Genomic DNA, 24488 nt, shown 5'->3' with positions numbered 1-24488 from the left:
GGCGTGTTTTATTCATAGTTGGTGCTCAAATGACCAGCGGATAATGATCACATTCACCTTCCTCCTGGCATGCACACGCCTCTGTGTTTACAACCTGAATCTCAATATGAAAATCGTTGCCGATCAATAGGCAGCCGAGCCCTGGATACTTCCTCTGGCTACCTGCTAATACATAGCACTGCTAATCCAACTTTCAGGGAGGTGCACTTAGAGGATGTGGTCAGGAGCTGCTGGTTTTTCATCCTGCGCTTAAGGCAAATTAAGAATATATTCTGTGATTGGATTGAACATGATGCTTATATACGGCTCATGTTTTAATGATTTAGCTTCAGAAGGTAATAGAAAAAGATCTGGATATGAGAAGTGTGCCATGTGTACGGTGGAGAATCCCCCAAACAAAACAGTGCTGCTTGAAAACACCACCACAGTGAAATAATATAATAAGGTCTGTTTAATTTTTTTCCTGCTTCTCCAAGGACCAGAGAAAGAGATTGCTAGAAAATGGATTATCTCTCTAACATTGCGAGTTCATAAGTCCAACCACTAACTTTGTTGAAGGGCAGATACGGTCTCCCAGAGGAAGGAGCTCATATTTAGCCATGAGGCCTCCTCTGTGATTAGAAAGGGAGATGCAGGCGTATTGACTCAACTGTGTTTTTGCCTCTGCACTGTCTGTAATTACCTCTTCAAAAATGAACATTCCACTAATCCTCTAATTCCAGATATTTTAGTGCTCTGCTGGTCTAATAAGCAAATCAAATCATATCTGCACATCACAAATGAGTTTTGGAAACGGACTGAAATAATTCCTTCTGAGTCTCTCACCCCGGCCCGGGATGGAGGGGATAGCTTTAGCACGGTGTTTAGTGTTTGTTAAGCTGTCATGTGTGATTAGTAGTCGCGGTTTGTGCTGGTGGCCCCTTTTGCTCCGCCAAGCCCGAGGCTCACCTGTAACTCTGTCTGGAAGAAGAACTTCTGTGGGCACTGCGAGCAGTCGTAGATCTTATCCTCCTGGCCGTGGGCAGAGAAGATGTGCTGCTGGAGCTTATTGGCCTGGACAAACACTGCTCACATACAGGTGTAAGGGAGACACGGGGACAGAAAAGAAATTGGGTAAGTGTTAGTACAAATCTTTCAGAGTCTTGTACAGATTCTGTTTCAACAAACGGCACAGTAAGATTAGAGAAGAGCCACATCTGCCTGAATAAAAACTGAGGACTATGTCAGATGGCAAGTTAAACTACTTAATTACAAACACATAAACACACGATCCAGAACGAAAAAAACATTGTTATGAGATGTATAATTGAAACAAAGGAGAACGATTAAGGTGTTAACAGTAAAACTAGAGTGGTCATATTCATGGTACTAGACCCAGCGAGTGGCAGCGAACTGTTTTGGGAATAATGATGCTCTTTATTTAGCACTACTGTGGGGACAACAAGCCAGAAAATAAACAACAACCACAAAAAAATTGGCATGGCTTCAAGTGGAAAACATGGCCTCCATTAGTCTACATCGCTAATTATATTGACAATATAAATATTCATGGTGTTGCACTATTTATTCATGCAGACTCAGGCTACATTCACCATCATATAAACAAACAACTCGTTGGCACTTAAAACATATACCATACATTTAAGCCATAGTCCACGCTGTAAAGCTAAGGGGATGCGATTGTGTGTGTCTTGAGAGCATGTGTCTTGCATGTGTGGGTGTCTGCGCTGTGTGTGTGTGTTTGTGTGTGTGTCTGTGTGTGTGTGTGTGTGTGTGTGTCTGCACTCTCCAAGGAGCACTTCAAACATGCCGTTTGTTATCCCAGACCCTTGTGCTTTAAGGATGGCTGTCTAATCTCAAAGGTCTGGATGCTCTGGAAAAGTTAGCATGCGGGGGCTTCATTTGAATTTCTTACAGCTCAAAATAACTTTTCTTCTAATGCATGCACCGTGGGGCCACAAGGAGAAGGAGGGGAAAAAAGCATCGCCTCAAAAGGTGAGGTGTCTGTCGGAGATGGCTTTGGGGTCGCAGCAGCCCCATGGCGGGGGGGCTCTGCAACATTAACGTGTCCCAATTTGAGCTCACCTGGGAGAGTGGTTATTAATTATTGAGCCACGTACACTTGAGACGCACTCGGCTTCATTGAATGTCACACTCCTGACCTGGGAAATGAAAAGTTTAGATCCAAAGCGGCAGACACACCGAGGTGACGCCTTCAGACTGCTAATGCCTGGGTGACAGCTGTCTCTGCAACATGGCAGCGTGTTAACCAGAAATGAACAAACCTCCTCTAATGAACAAACAACAACTCCATGGTCCATTTCTGAAACTAACGACCACAGCGATATGAAGACAAACATAATTGCAGATCGACGGCTGGTTTCGCAGCCTGTTACAAAACGTTTGAGCTCAAGGTTAAGGACTTGGCCAGAACGCGTGTTTGTAATGCTCTGAAAAAAGAGATGACAATTTTGTTTGTGGGGTAATAAATGATGAACAATAGGTTGTTTATTTAGCTGTGTTTTATCTGCATATGCTGAACAGAAGCAGGTCACAGCAGCTGCAGGAAGCCTTCATTATGTCTTTGGCTCGAGGAGGAAAAAGTCAATACAGCAAAAATAAAAATGGATTAGAGACTTGGGGGGCCTTCAAATACTGTACAATGGGGCTAAACACAACTGAGACGTCAAGTTCGCTGTTTCTCCCTGTTTACATGTGTATCTGGTCCAGGTCCAGTAAGAGACACATGGTGTGTTGTGTGCATTTAAAGTGGTAAAAGGTTTGTTAATACAGCACTTTTACCATTTTGATGACCAGTCGAAGCACTTTAAAGTCAAAAGTTCAGCGATTCACCCACACATTCATACAGTGCATCTATGTGCAGCACTTTCTCTATCACTACTGTCAGGAGCAACATGGGGTCAGTATCTTGCCCAAGGACACTTCGGCACACACGGGGGAGACTGGGATCAAACCTCTGTATTCAGAACCATGAGCCAAATTATAGCTTGGTATTCAAAGCCATGAGTGTCCGAGCGTAAAATAAGATCATGGCACCTACAAGATTATTAACCAATTTGTAAATCAGAGCTGAACAACTGATTTTTTTGCTAATTTTGGCTCAGCTCTGATATATATTTAAAGGCTTGCATTATAAGATAAATGCATAAATTCAGCATTTGTAAAATTAACCAGTTACAGTTTAATAATTTGTGAGAGTTTACAATTCAGATGCTTTGTCTGCATCTCTGTTCTTCAAATTAGCATGCAACTTGTAATGAAGGGATAAGCGGATATAGGGCAACGGAGGGACACTGTATTGGCATTTGGCAGCATGAGTCATATGTGAAAAATGCTGTTGCACTGCCCATTTAGACGAGGAACAGAAGCTCTCCTTCCTCGCGGGTTAAAATGAGGACATACAGAGACAGGGAAGAAATAATCCAAAACCACATCCAAACAGGATCAGTGGCTGGCCATTGTGTCTCTCCCTGCTGAGAATAGAGAGAATAGGCGAGAGAGAAAGAGAGGGAGAGAGAGAGAGAAAGAAAACTTTGTGGAGTTTGTTGGCCGTGGAGGCAGAGTGGAGCTGAGCAGAGCGCTGAGCCGGGTTGGGCGTCAGGGGTGTCAGGGCTGAGGGGGCTGAGGGGCCAAGGTCTCCTCGCTGTGGGGGATATTAAGCCCTCTGATTAGATCTCAGGGGCCGCCCATGGCAGACGTCTCCTTTACTACAGGCCCCAGCTCATCTTTATTTTGGCAGGGTGGTGCTCTCTGCAGGCTGCACTGCACCAATACTAAGCTGTTTGTGCAGGGAGGAAGAGGAGAAAAAAAGTTTATCCTTTTTTTTTTCCCCCTTTCGCCTTTTCATTTATTTATTTGTCTAGCCTACATGTGTTGGCTGCTGCTTAATCTAAGGGTTCACAATGCAGAGGCTGATGCAGGCGTTCTGAGGCAACACAAACACGTCGGCTGTGGGAGATGATTCGCCGCTGTAAGCTGATGACAGCTAATATTGAGTCCAAGCTTTGTCAAAGTTTTGGGACGTAAGCTGTTATGATTTGGACGTTGCACAAGCATGAGTGTGTGCAGCAGCTAAACAGTAAACTAATTAAGCGACTGCGTTTGTCAGACTCTGGCGGATTTTAAAGCAAGTGAATCCTGTAGTTTTTTCGAGTTTGTACTGTGACATAAGTAAAGTGCACACAGACACACACACACAGACACACACACACACGTACACACACACTCACACAAACATTTGCGACTTTCATCAGACACACTTTCTTCTGTTTTGTTTGTCTTAAGCACATATTCCCAATCACAATTTCCACACCAGCCCTCACTACTGCTCCTAAGGGTGCAGGCAGACACTTCTAGCTGCAGGCTCCCCCACTTCTGAAACCTGTCAAATCTGTCCTGAGAGAGTCAGCCTCCCTCTCATCATCCTGGGGCTTATGGACCTCTCTCCATTTACCCCCCCCCCTCCCCTACGCTGCTCTCTTTTCCTCCTCCTCTTCCCCCACTTTCATCTCTCATCCAAACTTGCCAGTTGCAACCTTCTCTCAGCTTCCTCCAAGTTTTGTCTCCTTTTCTCCTCTATTTTGTCTCCCTCCCTCATCTATACTGTGTATGACTTACTTTTCCTCCCCTCCCTCCCCCTCCGGTTTGGTTTCTATGGTATGATTCGTCCTCCCTCTGTTCCCCTTCGGAGTGGATTGAGCATAATCAGGTATGTCAAAGAATGAAAATCGCTTCCTGCCTCCCACTGAGTTGTGGGTCATGGCTGGGTAGATCAAACTAAAACACGGGCATCGAGAGGGGGGATGATCTTTTAAACACAGAGTAACCTTGTTAATCTGGTGAACTCAATGACCCAGCCTCTATCACTGCCACCACCTAGTTTGATCAAAGTTTTGCTTTTTACGTTCAGACTCATGATGTCACCAACAGGGATCCTTTTAACCGTAAATTAAGTTTTTGAAATAGTGCACATAATGACTCATCCACACCAGCTAAACAAAAGGAACCTCCTTGTGAATAATGATGTTCCTCCTGGATGAAACGACCTCCGAGCAACTTATTATGACCCAGAGTTTTATTGTTAGCTAGCGGCTGTAGAGGGGCAAAGGAAGAAGCGAGGTGAAGTAGTGGAGAGCGACAAAGTCAGAGTGAAGAGGAGGTTGTGGTGAATGGAAGAGTTGGCAAAACACTTTCTACACAGGAGAACACTGTTTCCTACGTGAAACTGATCCACAATCTAAACCGCATGTTGAATGGCACATAGTAGATCTCCGCCAAGGACCTACAGTCCCCTTGTGAAATCACATTCAAAGTCACTCAATTCAGATTTGGATTTGGATCAGCACCAAACACACTCATAAATTTAACTTCACTAAACTGATGTTTTTTTTAAAGATCCATGACTTATTCTCTAAGAAATCCAGGAAAGCAAGCAAAAACAATTCTTGGATCCATCCCAAAATTGAATGGGTTCTTCCCAGACCCATACTGCATCATTTGTAAGTCCGTCCACAAACAAATAAAGCAACAAACATACGGGTGTGAAAACATAACCTCCTTGGTGGAGGTAACAAAGGTCCTTTAACCTAAAGGACGTTAAATATTTTCCTAAACCTAATGATGAAGTTTGTGCATAAATAAAACCAAACAGTGACGTTTCTACAACCTTGCACACATGTTGGATACAGAAAATAAGAGCGCTCCCATGGGTTGCTTTAATATAGTTGTTACTGTCTTAATTAATTACTTTGTATCACGAGAAAATACATGAAAACTATAAGATGTCTATATGCTGCATTGTTATTAATTTAACTACCTAACATTAGATACTTATATATGTGAATGAAGGGCTTGATATGGAGTCTTTTATTGTTCCTGATATTTGAGTAAAAGATCAGAATAATTTTCCCGCCACTGATAAAGCCTACTGTATATATTAGAGACTTCTAACACTACATTAATTAAAACAATATGCTGTCAGTCAGTTTCTGTTAGGGTGTAAAACTAGTGCCTTTTCTCTAATTTACACCAGACTGATCTTGAACAAATATATTTAAGGACAGCTGTCAGCAAATCTCTCAATTCCTCCTCTTCCTCCGTGTGCACTGACTTCAGTCTGTCTGTCCCCTGCATCCCCAACAGAGGGAGGCCTTTCGGTCCGTACCCGGCCTCCCTGCACTACCAAAGGCTTTCGCCCATCTGTCTGTCGGCTCTGAGACCACTGTCCTGAGGGTACACTCTGTCTCTCCCTCCTCCCCTCTCCCCTCCCAGCATCCCTCTCTCTCTCATGTGCTGTGATCGATATGGACGCGGAGGGAGAGGGGGGACCTGTCTGTCAAAGCAGGCAGTGGAAAATGAAGGCTCAGATGAAGGAGGCATGCTCTGTATATTAAATGCTCGGACCCCTGTGAGGGGTAGAGGGAGGGGATATATCAATAGGCTTTTTCCTAAAAGAGAGATAAGGCCCAAACAGTGACGGGGAAGCAGGACGGAGTAGAGGGAGTATGTGGAGAGAAATAAGAGATGAGGGAGATGAATAAAGAGCTTTAGTAGCGAGGTGTATGAAGAGGTAAAAATGTGAGAAAAGAAGCTATTCGAGTTAAATGCGAGGTAAGGATGTTAATTGATATAACAAGTGGAGGAGACACAAATTAGTTTTTTGGGCGACGCGTGAGGAGGGGGGGTGGGGTGGGCAGGAAGCACCAAGAAAGGGAAATGAGCTGAGGAACCAAAAAGTGTGAGGAAGAGTAAAGAGCTGAGGAGGGAGAAAGAGTGAAGAGCCGAAGTTAACGACTTTGCAGATTTCATTATAGAGATAGTTAACCCTGTTGACACTGAAGGAGGGCACCATCCTCTCAGGAGGAGTCCGGTCCTTCCACCTCCACGCACGGAGACAGATGAGATCATTACAGCTATCAGCACCACTGCCATCCACAATTAGCACATCTCCTTCTCCCCCACCACACCCCCCCCACCCCCACTCCTCCACCCACCTCCCCTCAGCTCACCCCCCACCTCATGACACTTCTTTGGCCTTGATTTGGAGGCAATTTGACGAAATAAAAAAGCCACATGCAGCAAACTGCTCTCAGCTTTTCGCCGACCCACTTGCTTGACCTTAACCAACTCATTTAGAGCCCATTTGCCTTTTCACACTTCACAAAAAGAAAAAAAGAAAAGGAAAAGATGCTTGGAACGCAAAGCTTTGCAGAGTGGGGATGTAAACGTCTCTGAAAAGTTAACACAAAAACTAACTCATGACTTTCTAATGCATCTATCAGTTCACTGGGTTGACACACACACACACACACACACACACACACACACACACACACACACACATTAATACATGCATAATAATAATACACACCTGTAAAGCAGACAGGACACTTGAACGTCCCTCCCATGCCCTCAAAGCTGTGCTCGATCAGGTGGCACTGAAGCTTCGCTGGTGAGTCGAACGACTGACTACAGAGCTTGCATTCATGGTTCAATCCTTCCTCTGCAGAGAAGAAAACACAAAAACACAGAGAAAACAATCATAAGAATGAAAATAAGAAGAGTGTGAATAGCAGAGGTCTCACTCTGCCTTTGTCTTTTTTTTTTCTTTTCTACTTTATTCTCACACATGAAATTAAAATTCAACAAATTTTGTGGCAAAGACTCCTGCCTGTGATTTTCATGACAATGACAAAAAATAATGTAACGTGGTGATCGTCTCCCATCAGGCATAAATTGGATGACCGGCCAGGGTGCTAATCATTCAGACGAGGTCTTGCAATATGTGAACATGGCGAGCGTCACCCTTTTGATTAAGTTACATGGAAAATAATTTAAATTTTAGCGTCTTCAAATTAAAGCAGATTTGAAGAAAGCCCAAATGAAGGAAACTGGAAATCGTTAAATCAGAAACAGGCAAATTGCCTCATTTAAAACAGTGCATTGCTATTTTACAAGGACAGATTATATATTCTAAAACCTCCATTTTATATCAAGGAATCATCTCATCGATTGTCATGGCTGCCAAAACAACTCTCCCTCACAACAACCTCACGTGTCAACATTTTTAATACAGTGATACGACAAGTATTTCAATAGCAAGACAGAGTCCCAGTTTATCTGCTTGGCATTAGAATTCCCCCCACATATATCTTGACATTAGACTACCTCAGCCTGGGCCAGACATAGCGTGAAAAAAAGAAAGTTGTTCAGACTGTGAACCCAACTCATTTGCAACACAACGATCTGCTGACTCAGACTTCCAGAGAGCTGCCCATCTCCAGCGCATCAATAAACGGCCCATACGATCTGCCACGGGGCCCCGACTAGTGCTTTATCAAACTCCTGCCAAGCCCGACATGGCCGGCTACTGCAGAGGGGAGGTGGGGTGCATACACTGGGGACTCTTTGGGAGTTTATCCCCAGATCTCTGCAGCCCAGCGCCCACCACATAGGCTCTGGGTACACCCCCCAAAAAAATCACAAATACACAATTCACCCAACCAGCTGTGCCTGGCAAATCCAGCAAAACAAGTGTCCTGAGAAACTGTGCGGTGCAATAACCTTCAATTCAGTGAATAAGACACCTGCCTAGTGGTTTGTGAATCCTCCCTGCTCACTCAATAACACTATTTTTTTTCTTGGGAATATTAAAATGTTCACCTGGTGCAAAAGGAGCTGTTTAACTAAGTTTAAATATTACTTAATAAAGGTAATGATAAAGATTTTTGGAAATTTCATGACTAACTCAGGAGAGTGTACACCTCCTCCAAGGCCCAGCAGTCCCCTTATAAAAGAACATTCAAATTCACTTAGTCCAGATTTTTATTTCATCATACTTCAAAACAATGAAATTATTGAAAAACATCTTGCAACGTGGGGAATTTTTTTTATATCTCACTTTCTACACCAATAGATTGACACTGAGATAAAAGAAACCAAGTGACCTCTGATATTTTAGAAAGAGAAGGGAATGGAAACATCTCTTGTGAACCTAGAGAAAGTGTAAATATATTGAACTTTTTACTGTAACATATAAACACATGTTCTCTTTCAAGCTTTTCTTGATAGCATACAAATATGGGGTGGTGTATTTCATAAGCTGGAGTCTGGAGCATTAAAAACAAACCATAAGTTGTCAGACTCACAGACTATGTTCCCCCTGCGACTGTCTGGCAAAAAGGTAAAGGCTGATCAAAGCACCTCGTCGTTGCTTGAAAGGGGGAAAAAGTTGATGGTGGGTTCTGCAATCATGCGTTCGACAGATGAGATATTCCGCAGCCTACATGTGCGACTGAGTGTGAGCAGCAGGCGTCAGCGAAAAGAGGGGGGGGGGAGGAGGGTGGCACGAGCGCATCCAGGCAGCCGTGCAGGAGGATCACTGCCCTCTTTGATCACTGTTCAGTTTGCTTATCTGTGTGAGGGTGTACACGGAGGTCAAGCTTGCTGCAGGGTTCACAGATCTGTTACTCTGCCATATGCGCAGCCCTCATTTGACCCCGGTGCACAACATTGTCTCTTCGGAGACCTGGCCTGCTTCATTATGCAGATAACTCTGCACCTGCCTGACTGACCTTGTGCGTGTGTGTGCATGTGTGTGTTTATGTCTGTGAGCAGGTGCATCAGCAAAATGGCAAAACGATATAAATATACTTCAAATATAAAGAATAAGGGTGATGTTGTTAAAAAACATTTTTTTTATGTCATCCATTAGCGCCTCCACTGTGCTGGGTCTGTCTCTACTTCTCGGCCCTGCTGTGGAAGCCCACTCACTCCTATTGAAGAGGCAAACATTTAAAGTCAAGTCAGAGAGAAGGTTCAGCCATTTCCTGAAACAGCTGGAAAGTCTTTTACTAAATGTTATTAAAACAGCTGTAAATTGCGCAGTTGATGTAAAGTATATTTATCATGGACTAATACAATAATATAAGGACCATTAATCCAGTTGTGGCTCATTGTATTTTATTTGTTGAGTTTGATTTTATATTTTGTATTGTATCATTTGTTTTCTTTGATTTTAAATAACATTTTACTGATTTGCGTTAGCTATGCCAGGCTGTGGTTACACTAAAAACAATACACTAATGTAAACTTAACTTTATTTAAATGCAAAAAGTTAATAATAAAAAAAGATAAATATAAGTAAAATTAAATCTGACTTTTAATGTGTCTTAATAAATAATAACAAACTTAAAGCACTTTCACAAAAACAAAAGAGCAATTACAAACAGGATAAATAATCAGCCATGTCTGAACTCCTCAGGAAGTTTGTTCCATAGCAAGAGCATCCCAACAGAGAAGGCCAGGTCATCATTGACCTCTGGTTGGATAAATCCAGTGTTGATTTTGGATTATATATACATTAAAATACTCAACTATACGTTTCATATGTTGACATACAACCCATCACTGAAAGACAACATACAAATCAATACAGTTAGATAAACAGACTGAGAGAGCGGAGGATCTGACTGTGACTCTGTTATGAGCAGCCTGTGCAGTGCTGCGTTAATTTTCAGCAGTGTAACAGGGGCTGAATCAGGCTGGCAGTCTGTTTCTTAGTGAGAGCCAGGGGAGGAAGTCAGCTCGCTCGCCCCTATAGCTGCCTCATTGGGCTGAGGTCACTTCCTGTCGCTCCCCTAGCCCTTCTCTGGGGCTGCCCAATCAGCAGGGCCCTACGCGAGCCCCCACCCCCTCTCTATGCAGCGAGCAGACTCTGGATATAGTTACAGGGCCACAGGGGACTGTCAGCTCTCTTTCTCTATCCTCATCCTCCTCCCACTCCCTGTTTCTGAGTCTCCCGAGTGTTCTCCGCTGCCACCACCCTGTCCCTCTGCACTCCTAAGAAAATCCTTTAGATGAGAACTGCTCCTGTGCCTGCTCCCTCTAAGCATCCCTGACACCAGCAAAGTAAGCCCATCTGCATATCCACAGGGCCTCGCGTTCCTGTGGCTCATGGTTTATGTATTTCACAGCTCCTTAAAACACAAACGCTTAATATCTCTCCCATGTGGAGGACAGGAGAGGGAGAGAGGAAAAACTACTCTCAGAAAGAATGGTCTTTATTTCTTTTCACTGTTTACTTCTTCATCCGGGCTGAAGTTCATATGCTGCTGAAGGTTGTTTGGGACGCTGGGGCTTGCAGCTTGGGCTTGCATAGTTTAGTGAACTCTTTATGTAACAACACCACAGCTGCAGCATATTAAATTCTGGGAGTTTGAGGTGGCGGCAAAGGTGTCTGCGATTTTGACAGAGATGTCTTACTTGGCTTCAGAGTGTAAATGCACAGCCATCGACTGACAGTGAGTAAAAAACTAAAACTAACTCCAGACAGTCTAACTTTCAGATCATAGTGTGTAGTTAAGAATAACGCAGGCGATTGCTTAATTAAAAACTCTCCCTCAGCTTATTCGTTCCAACACCAGCGCTAGTCCCCCCTCCACCACCCCCACCGCTGCTGCCCCTTCCTCTATTTTAACAATTCTGATGAGGAGCGGCTCGAATCAGAGAACTCAGGTTAAATCTTAGTATTTTTCTGTGGAAGAGAAAAAAAATCTGATTTTTGGATATACACTTGCCTCCGGAGTATTTCGAATGGCTCTCTGAAGCTGACTCTTACAGAGAGCGGTGCTGATTGTGTCGCCAAAGCGGCACACTCTAGCAAATGATATTAAGGACATCAATCAAGGCACTTCTTTGCTGAAAGTAATGAGTAAACAAGTGGGAGAACAAATTGAGAATATTTAAAAGGCAGGAACGGGCTGTTTTCGACAAAGCCACAGACGCAGTGGTGAAATTTATCAAAGCAGGTCCAGTCAAACGATCAGGTCGATGAAATACTGTGTTTCTGACCCGCCAAAGCTTTCCATAAAAATGGAGATAGCTGCTTTAAGTGATCCTGTTTATGATGAATTTCACCTTTAGCGAGAGTTTGCTCACTGTTCTACCATCTGTCTCGCACTATTCAGCATGATGTCGGAGTCGTATGTTAATAAACCAAGAAGATTTGGTTTTCAGCGGACTCGCTGCTGTATATACAACCCACTACGGGATTGTGGATGGTAGCAGAGTAGACAGCTTCAGGCCTGTAAACAGTAGGTGGGTTTACTTCTCTCTTCTCTCCGCGGGAACTATCCATTAACAGATAATGGGGGGAAAATCAGAGTGATTAAGGCCCAGGGAATTATGGGTGAATACAAATTGACTCCACCTCCGTGTGGTGTGCTCTCTTGAGGTAGAAGCCCTGCTCATGAGAAACAAACTCATTTCAGAACAACTACAAGGCCCATTAAGGCTTGGAGAATGCAGCGGATGGGGGAAGTGAGGTGGTAGGTGGGCGCGCAAAGGGATGGACTCCCCCTGGACCAAAGCTGATTGGAGAACTGGCGCCCGGGGGGAACATTACTAATATCTATTTCCTGCCTCCACAGTTTGAGAAGGACAGAGTGAATCAAGTGCAAAATGTCGAAATTAAAGTACAAGATTTAATCATAGCACCTTGAAAACTCACCCCATTCTATCAAAGAGTTAATGTATTACATGAACAGTGATGGAAATGTATTTGAGTGTGAGCATATAAAATCAAAGAGATTGGAAAACTACCTCAGCATGAAAGGAGAAGCTTGAGCCCAGTTTGCCTGTAGGGGAGTGGGCATGTCTGAGACGTATATACTGTGTGTGCAGGAGAACAGGAAGCGATAAGCTGAGTGAGGTACCACAGCCCTGTGTCATGGTCCCAGGTTCAGCGCTCGCCTGACGCTGCTTTCCAGCCTCCGTAGGGAGAAGGACAGGGGAGGTGAGATTGTTGGCTGTGACATGTCAGTGGTTTGGCGACGCCTTCGCACAGCTAGAGCAAAGGATTCTGGGGGAACATGTCTCTGGGAGAATGTCAGCTCTGATGCATGGCAGCTCGTTGGAGGTGCTAATCAGAGCAGGGCTAGGCTCCTGCTAAGATCAGCCACTCTGCGCCTACATTAACCGCCTCACAGCTCCCTCGGCTGCTGGGCCAGAGGTAAAAACACAGAGCTGACAGGTTTTTGTGTCGAGATAAACATGCGTAACGCCTGAATGGAGGTTACAAAAGGTTTAGTCGACTAGAACACCTTTTGAGTTCAGAAAAACGTGGTGGACAAAAAAAACATAAGCACACTGTCTCCTTCTGCATAAGATAAACACACTGCACGGGCATTTGCAGTCCTCAATGCTTTTTTTTTTACTGTGTGGCAGAAGATGCAGACTCTAAAGCCTGTAGTTGTTATTGCAGCATCAAAGAGAGTTTTACTCTGCATCATGGTTAAATTATTTTGAAACATTTTATATAGAAGTTTTGAAGGCAGATGTATAAATGATAGGTTGCACTAAACTAATGCATGTGCCACTTCCTACATGGAGCCTGGTATTTATTAAGAACCTGCTGTGCTTTGTGTTTATCTATGCATGGCTTGCGTTAGGTATAAGCACGTTTATTTACTCTATTGTCTCATGGCAGCAAGAGGCATCGTTTCCTTTCTACATTTTAACTTTGGCTTTGCTGTAGCCTGTTACATGTCACTGAATAATATACTTCTAGATAATGTATTTGAGTTTCTTATTCTACAATGGTGGTATTTCTCTAGAGCAGGTGAATACAGGCAGTGTGACTCAAGTCTGTGGTAAAAGATGAAGAAGATGTGCATAAGAAGTTAGCCCCTCACAAGCGAGATATGTACTCTGAAATTTAATGTTTCAGATTTGAAAATTCACTGAATTGAATGCATTATCCTCCAGTTGGCCACGAGGGAAAAAAAGCTAGTACAACCTGATGTGTTTCAGCAAGATCTGCTGTACACTTTGAAGGATATTCTGCCATTTTGTGTTTCGCCTGGACCACTTCACCTCCCATTCTTACATCTGAAATCCACAATGGCTAAAACTCGGTCAAATGAGCAGTGTATAGGTCACAGAAACAGGAAAAGAAAAAAAATAGCAGAGGGAGAAATCCACAACAACAAAAGGCGAGAGTCGAATACTTGTTAACGAATGATGTGTAGGCGCCGCAGCTGCAGGCAGGTATGGAGGTCCGGTGGGGACAAACAGTGCAGGCTGCTGAGATGGATTGCATGGGAGCGCCGGACCCCCTGCAGCCACACAAACTCCACTCTACGCTGAAATGCTCTAATTTACTCTACACTTGCCTATTCTAAACTGCTGGGCTTTTTCTTGTTAGAAGGAAGTAAAAGGTCAAGTGGCTACGCCCTGACCTCGAAGATGCTTGGCAAAAATTACAAAACAAAGCAAAGAAACAGCAAAGATGGAAGAAGGGGTTTTGTTAGCAAAGAGGAGAGAAGACGTGAGGTGTGAATCGGACCAGAATCTCTTTCAGGGCTCAAAAGAGTGAGTGGCCTGAATATAAAAAGTTAATTATGGGCACATGCTTTGCTTTTTTTTTTTTTTTTTTGCTAGCCTCACTGTGGCATTGTCAGGCTGAGGTATGTGGCTCTATGGGGTCTGTGGTCCACACAAAGGAACAGGGAAAGAGAGCATTGCAGAGAGGCCCCTTGGCTGGGCTCGCGGCATGGAACACGGTACAATTAGCCAGCCCCTGCGTTCTGCTGGCTTATAATTATCAGTGCTTGCCTTAATTGACTCCCTTAGCCTGCTGCAGAGGGACAGCCCTGCGCCCCCCTGCCCCCCCCGCTCGACGCAGGCCACCGAGCGCCACGCCGGGCTCTCCAAAGTCATTTAGAAAAGCGCTCATATTTTCGACACAAAAAAGGGGGAACATTTGGTGAGAGAGAATTCATCATCAGGTGTCTAGAGGTTTTCCTTAATAGAAAAGCTGAGTCCCACTGAGTGCGCTCTGTGTAGCGGCCAGCCACGCATGCTCAGGACCAGCAAGCCGCCATTCGCAGCGGGCCACGAGACATTAGCATAATTTTATATAACACAGGCACCCGCACTGGAAATTTAATATATCTCAGCAAATACGAGACAGGCGTTTTGCATAATTTTTTTTTCATTCTCCACCTAGCTCTCTCTCTCTCTTTTCTATCTCTCCCTGTCCTCGCTCCGTGTGTCTCTCTCCTGTCTTGTCTCCGTCCTCTCCCTCTCTCTCCTGCTGCCACTCTCCTTTGCCCCCGCCCTCAACCACCCCTCTCTCCGCGCCCCATGGTGCTGCTCTCACTAGGAGAGGGGAAGTTCATTACCTCAGCTAAATCAGAATTAGTCCCTTCATTTTGACGGGGCGAACTTCATTAGAAAGGCCCTTCCTTAATCCAGCAGGGAGAACTGATGAATCTACATGGGGGCAATAATTTGCTTCACACAGCACATTCAGCCACTTCCTCCACACTGTTTCTCCTTCCTTTTCTCCATCTCTCCGGCTTCATGTATTTACGGTTACATTTTTTATAAGATCTACAGCGAGAAACCTGAGAAAGAAAAACACCTGCATATAATTAACTAATGGCAGCGGAGAGGGTGTAAAGAATGAGTTATGCTGTTTGGAATGTCCCGACTCCCCAACAGGCTTCAGGGCCTCTGGAGCAGCCATAGTTAACTTGGCCGACACTCAAACACAGGCTGAGTGAACACGGCAGAGGATGAGGCTGGCTCTCTGGGTGTGAGGTAACTATTAAAGATTATTTTTACGCCATTGATTATGTTGTGATGTTTAGAATCCACAAATCTTTCCTCTACATGTGGTTAGAGCCGGTAGCATGAAAAAAAACAGACTACTGAAAGTAAGAATGCTGCACCCTTTTGTTGTCTTTTGCTGAAACCTACAACACGCAGTTTCTCTGAAGAGACAGAGCTTCAGCAGTCGCTAAGATTCCTAGAACAAACTAGACAAACGGAGAGATGTGAATCAGGACAGACAGCCCCTGACTGCCATACCACAGCGCCTGGTGTCAAACAGATGTGCAGCTTGGCAGCTAAGCTCCCCAGAAAACAGAGAGTCCACAGATTCCAGGGTGGCGTTGAGTCGTGCTGTTCTCCCCCCCCTCACACCACTCCACCGTCCCCCAACAGTCCCGACTCCCCCACACTGTGCCCCCGCCGACTCCCTCCCTCATCACTTCCACACAGGGGTCTCCTGACTGGTAATCTCGTCCCTCGAATGTGAAATCTCCGACAGCGATGCTCCGCACTTTTACCCCCTACCTCTGTGGCTGATGGGTAAATTGGAATGGCGCACCCTGCTGGTGCAGAGAGCTCTGAACAGACAGCAGCACACACACATGCTGAGGCGCCCCTCGTACGCTCCATCTAATATAGTGGACATGCACACTCCCTCCAAGCTGCAATATCCATGCACAGACACATGTCCACGCACAGATGTACACAAGGGAACAAACACACGTACTTATACAGTCGCACATGGACAGAAAAAGCTCGAGGTGAGTCGCATACACAGCCTCATGAGCACACATGCAAGGTAAGTGTTCCATGCATGATCTGTTCACCTTCATCTGCATAAAGATTGAATCTATGATAAATAAGCAGGTACTAGGAACTGAGTCAATATATGCTCAGATTTAAATGTGCATCATCTACAGTGGCTCAGCTTGGGTCCTTTTACAGAAACGGTACCTGATGTCTGTTTCCATAGTTTGTTTCTATTATCATTACTATAGGACAGAACACACATTACAGTCTAACAGTGAAAACAGTGGAAATTAAATGAGAATGAGTCGCATAATAAGCACTGCCAACTTTCTGTTTTTCAATAATCATACTGTACAACATGAATAAATACTAACAGAGAGGAGGTTATCTGTTTTTCTTCTTTTTTTTTTTATGCGGCCAGGCATCAGGGTAGGATTTCCCAGAGGGCCGGTTTAGCTGTCCAAGGCTTCCACTCCATCGCTCTGTCTATTTCTCTCCTCAGTCAATGCTCTGAAGCACGCGTGAACGGTTGAGTCCACCCTCAAATCGCAGGGACGTCCTGAAATAGTCAATGGGACCTGAAGGGGCTAAAGATCACTGCAGAAGAAGCCACAGAGGCCTTCCTGTCAAAGGCAGTGCTTTCAGGGGGCCAGGGGTGAGGGGGAGCCAGAGGGAGAGAGCCGGAGACATGACATACATTTCATTACACTTAAACCAACTGTGGGTTCAAGTCAGAGCCCTGGATTTCCAATGGCGTCTCGAAGGATGGAGTAAGTGGAGGTATAAGAGCGCGGTTTTCACAAAGAACACAATGGGTAGGTGGACAAAGGCAGGCGGCTGGATTAATTGCTTGGGGGCTTGTAGGGATATTTTTTCTAAGTACTTCTGTTTAAAGCTCAATTTAGTGGCATATTTCACTCGTGTGTAAATCTCCAAACTCCAACTGGAATTAGAGCAATTAGTAGAATAACTTAGATTCCTACTTTCACATGTCATAACTCTGAACATGATTGTAGAGCACTTTGGCTAAATTCAAGTTTAAAAAAAAAACAAATAAATGGGATCGACCAGAGAGAGCAGGCTGAGATGTGCTGCAATCTCTTCTCTCGTCTCCACGCCATTTTTCTTCCTGCCCGGTCTGTGCATCGGTTGTAAACAAATTTTCACAATGCACTGTGGGATGCAATGAGTCCACGATCTAGGGTATAAAAACATCTGGAGAGCACCAAAAAAAAAGAACTTTAAATAGTGGACCATATCGTGATTAATATTCTCCTCTCCCTCCTCTTCCTCCATGTTTGTTTCCACCTGACAGCTCAGTTTAATTTCTGCCCATAAACACAACCTTAGACATGAGAGGAGGAAGCGGTACTTATTCCAGACATGCACAGAGTGGTCTTTTTGGGGCGAGAGCTCTCCTGGCCTTGCGGGGAGACCACTTGTCCATTAAGACTGTCAGAAGATGCTCTCAGAAATGAGAGGCTGTATCTCTGGAGAGGCCCGTGAGGAGCATGCTCAGATGGGTGGGCTGGGGTTAAAGGGAACTTGAAGTGTGCTGGCCAGTTCTGCACAGGGTTAAGAGAATCTGCAGCCAAGATTCAGTCTCAGCGACGTACTGTAAAGACGATTCACTGCAACATTATGGAAAATATAATTTGCAGTCTAACCTACTTTGCTTTACAAAGAAATGTCTATTTAAAATCCCTTGGAGTATTATTAAAAGGGCTATAGAATTACAAAACACTATTAATATTGCTCGCTTGGGGGGAGCCCTCGCTCATTAAGCTTCTAAGACGTTGTGGGTTTTGATTATTCTATCAGCTTCATTCTCTTATTATAGTGACAAACTCCTGCTATTTTGTTGCCAATCTCCTTCCAGCTGTCATATCGTTTGAAAGATCACAAAACCCCTTCAAACACACTTGTGATACGTCTTCAAATTCACCAGACATCGCTTGATTCCCCTATTGAATTTGCAGGATTAACTTGAGGAAGAAAACGTCTCATATTTCTTAACTGGTTGCTGTGTCTGACATCAGAGTGTATGAGATTCTAGCATACTGGTATTGTCCAGGGGAGGGAACCCTCACTCTAACCGTCAGCGCTTCTCCAAGTGGGACAGAGATGATTAAAACACACCACGGCTGTGACTGACAGACTCCCCACCGCTTCTGGAAGATGACATGTCTCCAAGTCACACAGAAACGCAACTCCTCTAATTTTAACTCTGACTACAACGCTGAGCCCCTCTGTCAAAACCCACAAAAAACAGCCATGCTGAGATTCTTAACCACAATAAAAGTGATAACAACTAAACAGAGGAATAAGTTTAAAAACAACAATAGGGAGGGAGGAGACAAAGGGGCTGAGAAGGCGCCATTTCCCTCTGGTGCACACAAACAGCAGGAACCTGTGAGCTTGTGACAACACCTTCAAACATTTCTGTTACTTTCACAGAAATATCTGATGCTGATGCTCCAACGTGATGCTTCCGCAGCAGTCTTGTCCCAGCGCACATTCGACTTGGCACGCTCTTGGTTACCAAAAAGACAAAACACCCTCCTAACTGACTGTTTGACATTTGTCATGACAGAAATACAGTGAGAGAAGGAGAAGAAAGGAGGAGTGAGAGGTGGGAGGGGAGCAGGAAAATGGAGGAGTGGCAGAGGGTGATCAATGTGTGAAATTGTACGTGTGAAAAAAATAATTTGCCGTTCCCCGGGTTTGTTGCAATTCTCATTTCTTCACGTTAAGGGGGACAGAGGGGGGTTTCCTGTTATTGTCATGTTGTGCAGAGAGCTCAGGGTCGTGTACTAAATGATTCACAGAAAACGGAATCTTTTACATTGGCGTCAGCGATTCAGCTGGGCGCCCTTGTGGGGGAATTCTTTTTTTGTGTTTTTATTGAAGTCTGCACTGAACGCGCCCAAAAGCTCTGACAGGGGGCCCCCGAGGGCGCTTGTCTTCACCTCCAAATCATAAGATGGAGAGACGATGCTCCCCCTGTGCTCTCAATTATACCCCTCAACACCCCCCCGCATACAGACCCACAGTCCTGCCCTCCCCACCCAAAAAAATAAAACAGGCGGAGAAGAAAAGCCTTCAGTAATACAGTCCCAGTGGAGGGCTACACGATCGCTCGGCGCTGCTGGAACAGCTGACAGGCTCGATGCGGCGGGTCCATTCCCTGCGGTCTGTCAGAGTTGGTGCTACAGCATGACGGTTAGTACTTCTTCTCTGGGGATGTGCCTCCTTTGCCTACCCCTGTACGTGCCCCTCACATGACAGACCCCTCCACTGACCCCTGGAAGCTCTTTGGCATTACCCCAATTACTGCTGCGGGTAGGTGGAACTCTAGGTTACGTGCCCCCTCATGCATCTTTACTTCTCCCATTCTCCCCAGTGAGCCGGATACCCATCTGAGGCTCCTGGCACATGCAGACGAAGTTGGATTGGACCAGCATGAGGGGCAGAAGGAGGTGTGGGTGTTGTAAAAGGGTTGGTGTAATTTGATCGGAGGGCACAGCTGCATAAACAGGGGTATCGAGGAATTTCTGTCTGCTTGATGGAATTGACTTTGCATGAATGGCCCCTCTTTTCCCCCCAAAATGGGCCATTTTCCACATGTCCCAATGAATATGACAAACTCTCAAGCAATATGAGTGAAACGGTGGAACTGAAACAGTTCAAGGTAGAGTCTTTTTTTTTAGCTGTGAAATTCTCCCTCTCCCTCTCTGGCTGTCTTTACTAAAGACCTCATCCAAGTCCTGCTGCCTGACCTGTCAAAAGCAGCACCATCCTCTCTAAAATGCCCAAACAAAATAAACCAACAACCGCTGGCAGGGTCAGAGGGCAGCTGCTCTGGGTGCCTGGACTCTGGCGGGCCCTGTGATTGGTGGAAAGGGCAGTGAGTAAAAGGGAATCTTTTCAAAGTGAAATCTCCAGCTGATGGCTTAGAGCTCCACACCCCACAGTTTGTTTCTCTTGCTGCTGTCAGGAGTTTCGCCTGAGCCATTTGGAAGGATTAGAAAAAGTGGGGGAAGAAGAAAAAAAAAAAAAAACTGGCCTGGGCAGATCGTGTGTACTGTAGGGTCTGAGTGATGGCTCCAGGACCCCTCGGAGAGTGATAAACCTTTGACCTTGACAGCCCCCCGCGGTGACCCCTGACCTCTGGCTTTGTGCCACAGACACAGTGAGACAGGTGCAGACGGGAAAGTGACCACACCTCCACTGCCCAGGCCAAAATCCCCCTCATCTGACCTACCTGTCCTGATGGTGTGGACTCAAACTATGTAAGAAAAACATATTTTGCCAGCCAGAGGCACAACTGCTGCTGTTACTGAGAAAATAACTATTTGCATGGTAGGGATCAGAAATATTAGTTTGGTACAAAAGTGCTGCACTTCAGAATAAAGTCACGCTGCATTCACAAAACCAATACTACAAAATCTATATCAATAATTTTATATGAAACTGAAAGGAACAGCTACAGGAAAATTGTAGAGAGAGGGAAAAACTCATAGCACAGATGCTCTTAATGTGAGCTGAGAGTCAGCACCCAGTTTGCAAATTGATTTAGTTCCATTAAATATCTTTGTCAATGTGTAAGGAATACGAGTGTGGATATTATTGAAGTCGAGGCGTATTGTGAGCACAGGCACAATGACACGTCATGCGGCCTCGTTTTCTGTTCCTCAGCAGGCACTAGTTCCAAGGTCGCGCCAGTCCGCGCCAGTCTTTCTGCAGATCCATTTCCTCTCCCTAGGCACTTCCCTCATGTTGTTGGCCCAGTGATTCAATGCCTTGCATTAAGAGCAATTCACCTGCCTCCGGCGTCCCAGCGGCACGGGTCCCCTGGGGAAACCAGGTGGAGCATAAAAAAGTTCCACATATGGTAAAGTCAAGCTGCTCGGAGGCTGCCGAGTGTCTGCTGTGGGGATAGAGGCTCCTAAAAGGCCCAGCTGGTACTTGGAAAGGGCTTCTGCATTACTACACCTCAGTGTCTGTTTGGGCTCCCCTTTGGAAAGTGTTGGCCGGCGCACATGACCAGCCATTTTAGATTTCTCCCTCTACCCCTCCTCATCCCTCGCTCCCTCCCACCTTCCAACTGGTTCTGTATCCAATTGAACATTTGGTCCTCCACTGCTGGTTAATCAAATTCCTCCATCTGGCCCCCTATCCCTGTGGAACACAAAAGGTGCAGCCTGAGCCTGGGTCCAAGTGCATATTGGGAGGGAGGAGGGGGATGGAGACAGGGACTGCCTACCTAACTTACACAGCCCAGTCAACTAGATCAGGTAGAGAGCATGAGGCCAGGCCTGATCGTTTTGGGCAAACAGGAACAGCTTGGGACTAAGTATCAGAGCCCTGCTGTTCATATAGAACTCAGGGACTGCAGTGGGTTCATATGACAGTAGGAGGGTTTTACGAGCTAATACCTCCACATACAGTGTAGAATACAGAATAGAGTAAAGCCTAAGCGCTACTGGCTAAAGCAGAAGGAGAGCACTGCCCTGAAACTGAGATGTTATTCAATCTCCGTGGCAGTAGAGGGCACTGCTCTTGAAAAGCACTGGAAGCCCAGGAACAAAGACCAGGGGAGGAAAAAAGGAATAATCACATATCTGCTCAAGCTGCAAATTTGCTTGTTGTCTGCTGCTTCCTTGGGTTCAAAGTAGCAGTGTGTGAGTAACTAAGCAGCGTCTAAGCCTGTGCTCTGATCAAAAGGAGCTATGTTAAGATATCACACAAAGCCAGTAGTGATCTTTAAAATCCCCCAGAGAGACTGCGGAGCCTTCACAAAATATCTCCTTAACTACATATTTATTAGAGGAGACCTTTCAGAGAGCAGTCCTGCCGCACAAAGTCAAACAGGTTCTAAAGTGCAGCCGCTTTCACAAAACGCTTCCCTCACAACTATGTCATATCCAGCTGATCTCGACTGCTCGGCGCTCCGATCCAGCAGGAGATCTGAGGCGAGGTGAAGACGGGGACACTAATTGAGTTGCAGATACAGAAACACATGGCATCTCAAGTGCTAGCACTACCCATCCATAATATTCTATTGTATGATTTCTATTCATGTCCAACCATCCTTTCCCCCGGCCAGGTGGCAAAACATGTGTCAATAATTAAACTGCTTTTACATAACAGGATACAGGAACACAATGCAATTTGCTCCCCATATTTCATTGGTCCTTTATGAAAACACATGAGAGAGTGTAATTAATCAAACCACTGGAATATGTGAATGGCAATTTCCACTTAATGGCACTTACAGGAATTGGTTCCCTTAAGCACCACGTTCTGTCTACTAAACGAGCGGGATTCATTTTCATCCTCATAGTTCAGACAATAAACTCTGGTGCGGATGTTAAACAAAACCCATTTGACATGAAGAAGTCTGGAAACGGTGTCAGATACAGTTGGTGCCGCTCAGGTGCTGTCACAGTGACACTCTTAGCTTTGGTGCAGATCATGTATGTGTGTGTGTGTAACTGTCATGCTTGCACTCAGGGAATTAATATTCTTTTTAATGATCTTGCTTTGACCTCAAACCTGAGTTTATGCTCTGTATTCAGTTAACCACAGGAGGCTAACCACCTCCCAGCCAGGGACAGGAAGAGGATCATTCGCTGCTTTTAGTGGCTTTCTGAGAGAGGATGGTCCTCGTCTAAATGGCACCCATGTCCCTAAAAGTGTGCGTCTCTCTCCCCACCTCTCTCTCTCGTTCTCCCTCTGCCTCTCCAAAGACTCCTCTAAGTGCAGCATCTTGTTTCAGTAATTCAGCCAGGGCAGAGACAGTGGAGAGAGGAAAGTAATCGATTTCTCTCTCATTTGGTTCCTCCTAGACCTGCTGTAAGGCCTCTTAGGGGAGTTCTGGACTATTGGACAGGACAACGTTATGGGAAAGAGTGTCATTGCGTTTAAGGTCATTGTTACACCGAGGCTTCATTTTAAGTGTATTTTTATTGGTGTGCGGGATGAAAGCAGACAAACAAACAATGCCGCCACCATTTCCAGGACGGCAGACATCAAGATATGCCCCCCCTGTTCATAACAGTATTGCCACTCTGAATGATGGAGGGAAATATCATGCGCCACAGCAATATGATCCACTGCAGAGATACACTCTGAAAACTGCTGCTAAGTACCAAGCTTTTAGTAAGGGCCATAGGTAAACCTTGTGTCTATAAAAAGACACTATTACTAAATAATTTAGAGGAAATGCCTGTGCTTTATGATTACTATTTCTGTTTCACGCTTCATATCATCTTTCCAAAAGACAGAATACAGAAAAAGGGAGACTGGAAACAGAAACAGCCAAATGACACAGAATAATATTGTGCTTTTACTCTGTAGGGTAGAGTAAGAGCACACCCATTTCTCTCCAGTACTTAACACTGACATTAAGATGTAGCACATCATATATTACTATTTAGTTTATATATTATAACATGGTTGTGTATAAAATACTTTATTATTATTTATGTTTTCTATATTTTTCAATTGTTGTGTCACTTTCCCTATACACCATCAGCCATTTAAAACCAGTTACCTATTTTAATGTTTTGGCTAATTGGTGTATAATGTAAGTTAATTACATTAGAGATATGTTGAGACGTCAGCCCTGCCCCAATGGTAGCAAATTGCTTCACAGCGACGTAGCTATACCCCTCCCAATTCGAAGGCTGCTTCTTTTTTCACACGACCAACCGTCTTCCAAGAGATAATGGTGGCGGCAAGTGACGAGACCCGAAACATGTGAGATGTAAGCACAAGGTTTACTGCTAAAGGTTTACATGTTAAAAACCAAAGAGCAACTACAGTCCAATGTCCAAATGCAGCACTGTTGCTAGGCGACAAGTGCAAATCATGGAAATCTTCCTTAGACCAGACCATCTTATTAGGATTCTTTGCATTTAACGTGGCACATGAAAGGGGACAAAGCTTTTGTCTTTCCTTTACATGTGGCATGCACTTGTATCTGCAGTTAAAATCCAGGGTATAAAACAACAGGGATTATTTGGCGCTGCCAGTGACGTTATCCCTCAAACCTTTTAACTTCACAACATGGCCTCATCAACAGGTCTGTGGCTGGT

The 24488-nt window shown here is 44.9% G+C and overlaps 1 protein-coding gene across 6 annotated transcripts in view; it reads right to left on the bottom strand.

Moving 5' to 3' along the window:
- The window catches only part of znf521 (zinc finger protein 521), a 91182-nt gene that overhangs the window by 11033 nt on the left and 55661 nt on the right, over positions 1-24488 (bottom strand). For all 6 annotated transcript variants that reach the window (XM_020103719.2, XM_020103727.2, XM_069510983.1 and 3 more), the window contains 2 exons: positions 7391-7522; positions 949-1064 (listed from right to left, as the gene is read on the bottom strand). In XM_020103719.2, coding sequence (XP_019959278.1) covers positions 949-1064; positions 7391-7522 — 248 coding nt within the window. The remainder of the gene's footprint in view (positions 1-948; positions 1065-7390; positions 7523-24488) is intronic.

Source organism: Paralichthys olivaceus, chromosome 16 (assembly GCF_024713975.1).
Source record: "Paralichthys olivaceus isolate ysfri-2021 chromosome 16, ASM2471397v2, whole genome shotgun sequence".
Classification (NCBI taxonomy): domain Eukaryota; kingdom Metazoa; phylum Chordata; class Actinopteri; order Pleuronectiformes; family Paralichthyidae; genus Paralichthys; species Paralichthys olivaceus.
The sequence above is the reverse complement of the archived record's forward strand: the minus strand, read 5'-3'. Positions and strand labels throughout refer to the sequence as shown.